Source organism: Xiphias gladius, chromosome 7 (assembly GCF_016859285.1).
Source record: "Xiphias gladius isolate SHS-SW01 ecotype Sanya breed wild chromosome 7, ASM1685928v1, whole genome shotgun sequence".
NCBI classification, from domain to species: Eukaryota; Metazoa; Chordata; class Actinopteri; order Istiophoriformes; family Xiphiidae; genus Xiphias; species Xiphias gladius.
The window spans coordinates 16,851,310-16,859,974 of NC_053406.1; the positions used below are offsets into that span (position 1 = coordinate 16,851,310).

The 8,665-nt window shown below is 36.5% G+C and overlaps 1 protein-coding gene across 3 annotated transcripts; it reads right to left on the reverse strand.

Annotated features, from left to right (window-relative positions):
* Positions 1-952: 952 nt before the first annotated feature.
* tbcb (tubulin folding cofactor B) lies at positions 953-6,323 on the reverse strand. Of its 3 annotated transcripts, none has more exons than XM_040131363.1 (7): positions 6,236-6,323; positions 5,482-5,637; positions 5,126-5,269; positions 4,442-4,538; positions 3,772-3,963; positions 3,152-3,224; positions 953-3,035 (listed from the first exon to the last, which is right to left on the reverse strand). In XM_040131363.1, the coding sequence occupies exons 2-7, from the start codon at positions 5,599-5,601 to the stop codon at positions 2,921-2,923; spliced, it is 741 nt and encodes a 246-aa protein (XP_039987297.1). In that variant the 5' UTR covers positions 5,602-5,637; positions 6,236-6,323; the 3' UTR covers positions 953-2,920. The 3 variants fall into 3 exon arrangements, with proteins under 3 accessions (XP_039987297.1, XP_039987296.1, XP_039987298.1); XM_040131362.1 differs by having other exon boundaries at positions 6,117-6,259; XM_040131364.1 differs by lacking the exon at positions 6,236-6,323 and adding an exon at positions 6,031-6,050.
* Between the last annotated feature and the right edge of the window lie 2,342 nt (positions 6,324-8,665).

Genomic DNA, 8,665 nt, shown 5'->3' on the forward strand with positions numbered 1-8,665 from the left:
TACTTGAAAATGCCCTTGTCATGCTACTTGATACTTCTACTCAAATTCATTTCAGAGAGAAATAATGAACTTTTCTAAACAAAACGTATGATCGCTTTATGAAACGTAATGCAGTGTCGCTGAATAAACTACAACAGCATATAATTAAAATGTGTTGTACCGTGACAAGCTACATCAAGAATGTTACTTACTTATTAATGCACCATTAGTAAAAATCCAATTATATAATAACACTGATAGGAGCCATGCCTTGTGAGTACTGTTACTTTTTATACTCTATATTTTGCTGATAATGCATCTGTACTTTCACTTAACATTTTTAAAGCAGGATTTGTAGTTGTGATGAGTATTTTTAAATTTCAGCTTTGCTACTTTTACTAACGAATGAGAGAACGTCTTCCACCACTGCATATTTGGAAACCACATCAAACCCCAATAAGTTTTTAGAACAAACTATCACGAATATTCTGCATGTATACTGTATAAATACTCTACACTATTTGTAGCGTATGTTCTTTATGCCAGGACATACTTCTCACTTATAGCTCAGCAAAGCAAGTAAAGTACAGTAGGTAAATTGTATAGTTTTTTTTTTCCTTCAAGATAATTTGCATGCTTGCACTACATATTTCCAACATAATGTTATATAATTTATAATTTCAATGTTTTTATTCATATATAGTCCCCAGTCACAAATTTGCCTCAGGGGGTTTTGCGATCTGTACAACATCTAACAGCCTCTATCCTTAGACCTGAATTCAGATGAGGAAAAACTCTAAAAACCCTTTAAAAAGGAAAAAAAAAGGAGAAACCTTTGGGAGAGCTGAGGGATCCCTCTTCCAGGATGGACAGACATGCAATAAATGTATACAGAGAGTAGACAGAAGTAGCAGTTGTAAAGCTGGAGAAAATGGTAAAACAGAATGACTATTATAAGAACAAACATATGATATGAAGTAAATATAAGTGTAATAAATTAAGTTTCAGACAGTGTGTAAATGGTTCATGTTACATTACACATACAGACATATCAACTCAATCCGATAAACTACTGCACTGGCAAATTATTTTTATTATGTTGCTATCACCCTTTTGGCACATAGTAACACCAGCACCTTAGAGATTAACAGAGGTTTTGAAAAAGGAAAAGAGAACAACACTCAATTTTTATAGATGTGATCATGACATTTCATTGAAAAGAAACCAGAAGAATAATTTGTTTATATTTCCTCTGTAAGCTTTAGAGGACAAAAAAAAGTAACTAGTGTAACACTAGTGCTAACAGCTATTGTACTGCTTGAAACAGGGTGAAATTCAATGTGTCGTGCTTATATGGAACTGCAGGGATTAAAAAAACAAAAACAAAAGAATTTTAAAAATAAATGCCTGTTGTTAGGTGAGACTTGAAATTGAATATTATTTTGAATCTTTGATATATGTTAAAATCGAGATAACAGTTCAGGTTGAGTTCTCTGACAAACATCTAAGGACGCAAACAAGGTTCAGCATCCAATTAGACTTTTTTGGGGAATTCACTGGTCTTTTTCAAGAATACACTCTCCATAACTATTGGACTTATTTTTGGATTTTGTCATTCCCTTTGTATCCAGGAAAGCTTATCTTAAATTATTTTAAATTAACTTAAATTAAGTAGATTAATTTGATCTGATATCACATTTTATTAATAATAATAATAATAATAACATTAATAATACAAAAGTAAAATGTAGCCCTGCCATTTTAAATTTTAATCTTGAAACATTTTTTATTTTTATTTCAGTGGCTCAATATAAGCAGGATACATTAAAGTGCCGACAACTCAATTTTTAACAAGAGGAATTCAGTCCGAAAAATAAAGGGGAATTACATCTTATATCCACCTAGAAGCCTAAAAATGGGACTGTTGTACAAACCACATACAAACACAAAATGAAATCAAAGGAATTTTAAGCCATCTAGTGAGGAAATATACCCTTGCATACTATGACGTTCTTATTCCAGACATTGTACACCTATGTTGACAGCAATAACTGCAAGTGAAGCAAATAGTAGCAAGAGTTTTTGCTCAAAAAGGTGAAGGTGCTACCTAATACAACTAACAGCTGTGTTTCACTTTGGACTGTTGAGGCTACTGTTGGTGGGGATTTAGCTTTTTTTCCTCTGTAACTGTGAAATTTCTTGTCTGTCAATTGTTATTGAAAAATTACAGAATGAATTTCAACATTGAAGACTGATTTTAATGAATGACTGGAAACGTTCCTCCAGTGTAACTCAACTGAACATCCTATTAGTCATGGCTAGAAGCAACAATGCCACTTCTGATTTTAGTGTCAAAACATTTTAGGGTAAATTTTTCCTTCAGCAGACAGTCGTCCAATCCTTGGACCACTCTCTCAGCAATTTACAGTCTTCAAAAAAATGTTAAGACTACAGTTAACTATAAACAGTTGTATACAATCATTTTTGTACACACTGATATAAACTAAAGGAGGAGAAATATAGTGGGTATCCAAACTGTCAACAGACTGTCAGATGACATTGTAGACTTCCACCTTGAGGAAGCATGGGAGCAGAAAGTACTACCAAAGGAGGAAACTTAAATTGAACATAAATGCGTGAAGTGAAGAATGACATATCAACCTTCATTATGCTTCCTCACATGAACAAATACTCTCCTTTATCTATTATTATCATATCCTGTACACCAAGAGACTACTACCTGACAGTCACTTCTGTCGTGTTGCACTTAAATTACTGAGGCTAAAATGCCTTTGGCTCATGCCTTTCAGGGAAGCACAAGACATTAAAAGAAAACATTTGTTACAAAAAAAAAAAAAAAAAAGACATCATCATATCTTGGTTGATGAGTTGATAACTTAAACTTGATGCTTAAATTTCAGGGCAGACAAACTACATAATCCTAAATCTCATCTAGATCGTAATCCTCCTCAGGAAAGTCTCCCACGATCACATTCAGGGGCTTCACAAATGCACCATATTTGCTCTCGCAATCAAAGTATCGTTTTTCTCCAACGCTGCGGAGACATAATTTCAAAAAGGGACATGGTCATAATCAGGGAAAACCAAGACTGATGTAACTGAGATTGTGCATTGCTTAAAAAAAGAAAAGAAAAAAAGATAGTGCTCTTACGTTCCATCGTGCTTTCCCAGGGGCTCATCGTACTTCACACCAACCCAATAGCCTGGCTTGAAATCTGTTGTACCTGCAATAAACGTAACAACATTGTTCTTTACACCAGTTACTCCTACCGTTATTTATTGTTTTTTGCATGGTCATGATCCCTAAATTCTCAGTCTGCATAAACTGCAGGGAAAAAACAAAATTTTTTTTTTTTTTTAGTTTATTCATCTTTATTAACTAGTTTAAAGTGAGACAACATTTCTGGACAGTGAGACATTGTTTTGGCTCAGTACTCAAGCAAAACTGATTTTTCTAGGCCTATTTATTTATGTGGACATTAACAACAGCCTTTAAATGAAACAGACAAAATTAAACAGGATACACCAGCACAGGAAACACTTAAACAGCCAATTCAGCAGTTACTTTTGGTGTCATAAAACTAGCAGAGGCACTGTATATATAACAAACAGCTACAATTCCTCCTCCATTGCTTGCACGAATCGTGTAATGGGCCTTTGTCACCATAAATTACAACAAAGTCTGCTCTGTTGGAGACAAAATCCTCAGCAGCACAGGATTTAAACCAATGTTTGAAGAAAGTAAACCAGCCGAGCTTTATCCACACTTACCAACATACATGACTGTGCCAAGCTTCGTGGGTTGCCCAAGGACCTGCACTTTGCATCGGCTGCCAACAGAAATAGCATCAGCAGCAGCCTTCTGTTCTTCCTCCTGAGCAGCATGCTGAGCTTTCTTCTTGGCCACTTCTTCCTCATTGAAGCGACCCACACGTTGTTTCTTCATAAATGACCTTGCTGAGTCTGAGGGAAAGAAAGTTGGATTGGCCTGAACACATGATGCTTCAAAAAAGAGTGTGAGGGCCACAGAAGCTGTTCTATTTACTAAATTTTAATAACTCCTCTACAACATTTGTCGATGGTCAGAAAAAAAAAAAAAAAAAAAAAAAAAACCTTTCTAAAGGCATTGTCTGATGGACGTATTTCATTTTTTGTCTATGACTGCAACCAACAACCAACGTTTCTTATTATCAACCGCTCTACCAATTATTGTCTGGATCCACTGATACTGTTCAATGGATAATTTTCAGTGGATTGACTTAATCATCAACTAATCAATTCAGCTAAACTCCTAAATACTTTATTTATTGTGTTACTATAATGTTATCCGTTGCTGCAGCAATAGCCCCAATTGGTTATAAAATTACGGAAATATATCTTATTCCAAAAAACTCTGGAAAAAAATCCAGCTATGAAAAATAGAAATCGTAGAGACCTGTACCTGTTTTCTTATTATAAGCTTCATCTGATAGTTCAAACTTCTCCACTTGAGAAACATCAGTGAACTCGCCCATCTGACCTCCACTTTTATCAATAACCTGAGCAAGAAATGAGATTCAAGAAGAAACACGTTCAGTTTTTAAAAAGATCACAACAGTAGCTGTGTATGTTTTGGTCAATGGTCATAAATTGCTTCAGTTTTAAACAAGCAAGGTAATCAATCAGCGAGCACTTCAACATTACATTAGTGCTGCGTGTTAGCACAGCTTCAAGGCACAGCTGTTATAAAAACTCTTGCTTCTTCATAAAGTTAAGAGCTTATAAGTGTTTACAATGTGAAAAAGATAATTATTTTATAAAGTATTATGCAACCTTTACACAGCAGGGTTCTCATTTTCAAACCAGTTCACTGAAAGAAACCACATATTTCCAGTACCTTCATTATATACAGTATAAATGTGCATGTGTAATATTAATTATATTATTGAAGATAATCCAGAATGTTCTACTGCAAACTCAAAACCAATAAAAAGTCCACTAGCCCCCATTTTGTAAACACATAAAGTAAAATTCACACAATTTCTTGTGTTATAAATGTATGTTATCATATCTGAGAAAAACTTGTTCTTGCCTAATCTGACGAATCTGTCTAGACTAAAGTGCTCCACACTGATTAGCTACATACGTGTATTCTGCAGTCATCATCCACAGGATATGAACCCAGCAAAGCTTCATTGTTGTCCATTTTCAGCAGGAACTTGTCAGAGACACTGAATAACTCCAGGTCCATGCGGGAGGCAGGAGCACCCACAACCATCTCTAACTTTCCCTAATTAAAATAAAAACAATACATTACATGTAATACAATGAAATTTTTAAAGATATTGATAGCTCCCTGATAACATGAGGAAGACAGAAACGAATAATAATCTCATTGTAAAGTGTATTGTGGAATTTACATCTGGGAAAACACAACAGCAAAGCCAACCTGTGCATCTCTCGGGGTGTTTAATGTATGATTTGTGGTAAAAAGAGGCTCACCTTCAGCTCTGCAATACCAATCCCTCTGTTGAACCTGCGCTGCACCTCAAATGAGGAGATGGTGCTTGTTAGGCGCACATTCACAGTGGGATTGGTTACTACTGTCACTTGGCCGTCCATTATCCAGACTGGTTGGATGCAGCTATAGGTCAAAAACTGAAAAGCGTAGACAAGCAATGTGACATTAACCAATGGAACTGAAACTGATGCATTATCTCACAGCTACGAACACATATTTTCCCTGAAAAATACATGACAATACGTTAACTTTTATTCAAGCTGTTATCTTGCAAAGTATTTCTGATTAAAGTCTCGGCGACGACCCACAAAAACAAAGACTACGCCTACTCCCAAATAGTAGTTGGTTTTAGTAGCTAGTACTCACTCTCACATTGTTCTGGCATTACTAAGCATGTTCTAGCATTGAAATTAACGGCTACGTTTGTCATCTTTAGCTCTCTGACATTTAAACAATTTATCAGCTTTGATCGTTCCCGTTTAAGTACCCATTTTCTCATTTTAGTTGGCTAGTTCAGATTAGCCACAGACCGCGTTAGCTGTTTGGGTGGCTAGCAGCAGCACAGTCACGTTGGATACACTGAGGACCCTACGGCAAGGTTGCCATAGTTACTTACAAACGTGCGCGTTTCCTTCGATGGTATTTAAAGAACTTTTACTCGTCTCCGTATCAAAGTTTAACCTGATGACTCCATTAGTTTTACTTTATAATGACAGTGACAACGGTGCAACTAACCTCGCTGTGTTGTTGGAAAATTATAACGCCGATTCCTGATACGCCCAGCTCTGGAACGTTCTAACCGCCCTCAGACCGCAAAAGCACCAATCACATCGGGGAGCAAACGAGCTCGACCAATAGTGTTACAAAACGCAAGGAGAACCTCCGGGACCGCCTACTTACCAGTAGAGTGACAGGAATTATAACCAATCATCAGACAGGAGCGACCGTAACCACACGGCGGCGGTGTTCTCCAGTCTTAACATGAAGACGGAAATCTTTATTTTTATGAGGAAAATTTTTACCAGGAGAAATTAAATCATACGTTTGGAAATCAATGACTCTGTAGTAAGAACATACAGGCCTGTGCTTTATATTACCACAGGTTTGACCTGATAAGTGGCTTGATCTCCAGCCATTAGGAATGAGATAACACAAAATTTGGGTTTGATCCAATACCATGTAATACCAGGGCAGGATCACTGGTTTCAGTACCTGTATTGATAGTATTTATCATTAAAAGCAGCTAACATGTACTATCATTTAAGGGAGCAAAATATGTCATGATTTACGGGGTGAATGCTTTATTAATAGGGTACGTCTGGACATATTTTAATCCTCCACAAATTGTTTGCCAAACATGAGTCATTTCTTTTTACTGTTCTCTGTTAGTTACTTAATCGCAGGCATGTTTAAACACAAGAAAGTTTTCAGTGGTGAATAACAAATATTCGTTATGTGAATTTTCTGAACTACAGAGGTAATCACTTTGCACATGCACACAAGAGTTTTGTGCGCCCAGGATGTGATCTGATAGTTAATGGGTTTTTTTGTATCAATCCTATTGACACTAGTGTCCATACCCAAAACGGGACCTAGTATCGTTCGGGTTTGACCTGCCCAATCCTACCAACCATAAAGAATCACAGGCTCAATAATGACTAGCAAAGCCACACCATGTTTGGGTCCGATTATAACAAAGGTCCATTGTTATGTTGGCTTCCACCTAGTCTGTTGAGTAAATCCGGACTACTATAGCCAATCTTGCACATGACATTAATGTATAGAATGAAGTATATTGTGTGTTGTGGATGCTCTAATATGAAAGCATTTTTATGAGGACTACAATTTCTTTGATCTGTAATTTTTCCAGAAGAAATATCTCAATTTGTCCCTCTGCTGTTTGATAGCAAATCTCAAGATACCTCAAAATAATCTCCCTGACAAAAAAAACAACATTTTTCTTTAATCATGGACATGCAGTGAACCAGAGTTTTCCTTGGCCACAGAGTAGTCTACAGCATGTATGGGCAGAAAAAGAAAGAGGATCAAACAAAGCGGAGAGCTACAACCAAACACCAGACAGGGAAGAGCAGAGGGTGGCTGAGACAAGCCCACAGCCCCACAGAGAAGATTTACATTCCTATGGTTGTTGATGGAGATGCAGGTCTGGAAACCTGCCTGGCCTCATTCACACCTTATCTGCAGGTTATATTTTTTACTATACTGTAGCTTAAAGACCATGCTAATTTCTGTGTGACCCACACAGTTTCTCATAAATCTCTGAGGTTCAAGTTAAGGCCTGGATATACAAATGTAAGCTTTCAGTTTTTATCATTGTAACAGAGAGAGAGAAAAAAAAAATCAAGGTAAGTCCTTTATTTTCTGAACATGTCCTGAGACCTTTACCTGATATACAGAAAGTATCACAGTTTTGGTTTCATTTATTAAACACGGAGACAGACACTGCCACGGGTTCTAGGATGTTCTGTCCTTTTATTAAGCAAGATACACATCTGTTGCACAAATCCAAACATTAGCCATGCCACAAATGTAAATTATACCTGTTGTATTAGTGCAGGCTTAATTGTGTGTATTTGCATTGGGAAACCACGTTGACCCATACCAAACCGTGAGACCCGGTTGGAAAGCTGGAATGACAACTACTCTTCCCTGAACAACAAGGGAAATAATGTCTTACAAAGGCTTTATTCATTACACACAACAAGTGTTATTCTTTTTGAGAAAAGCATACCATAAGCCATTTTCTAATCTCCTGCTTTCTTAAATTAGCCCAGGGATATTAATTTAAGACTAGCATATGATATGAAATTCAAATAGGTTTTATGGTCTGAATTATCAGTTTAAGACACATTAATACTCTTAACATGCTAATGGAACCACAAGAGCTATCAGAGCAGTCTCTCTGAACTCTGGTCTGTATTTTACAAGAAGCCAGGAATGTGCCATTAAAAAGGATCATAATAATTCTTACCCATAAACATAGCTGATACTGTAGGTCTGTGTATCTATCTATTGAATCTCTAAGGGGTATTATTAAGAACAATGAAAATAAATGTAGGATAAGATTACGATAAATTCATCTCCGCCACAAACTTCAAAAGTCCCTTTCATCTGTATAGATCTGGGCTGAGATATGAGCACTGT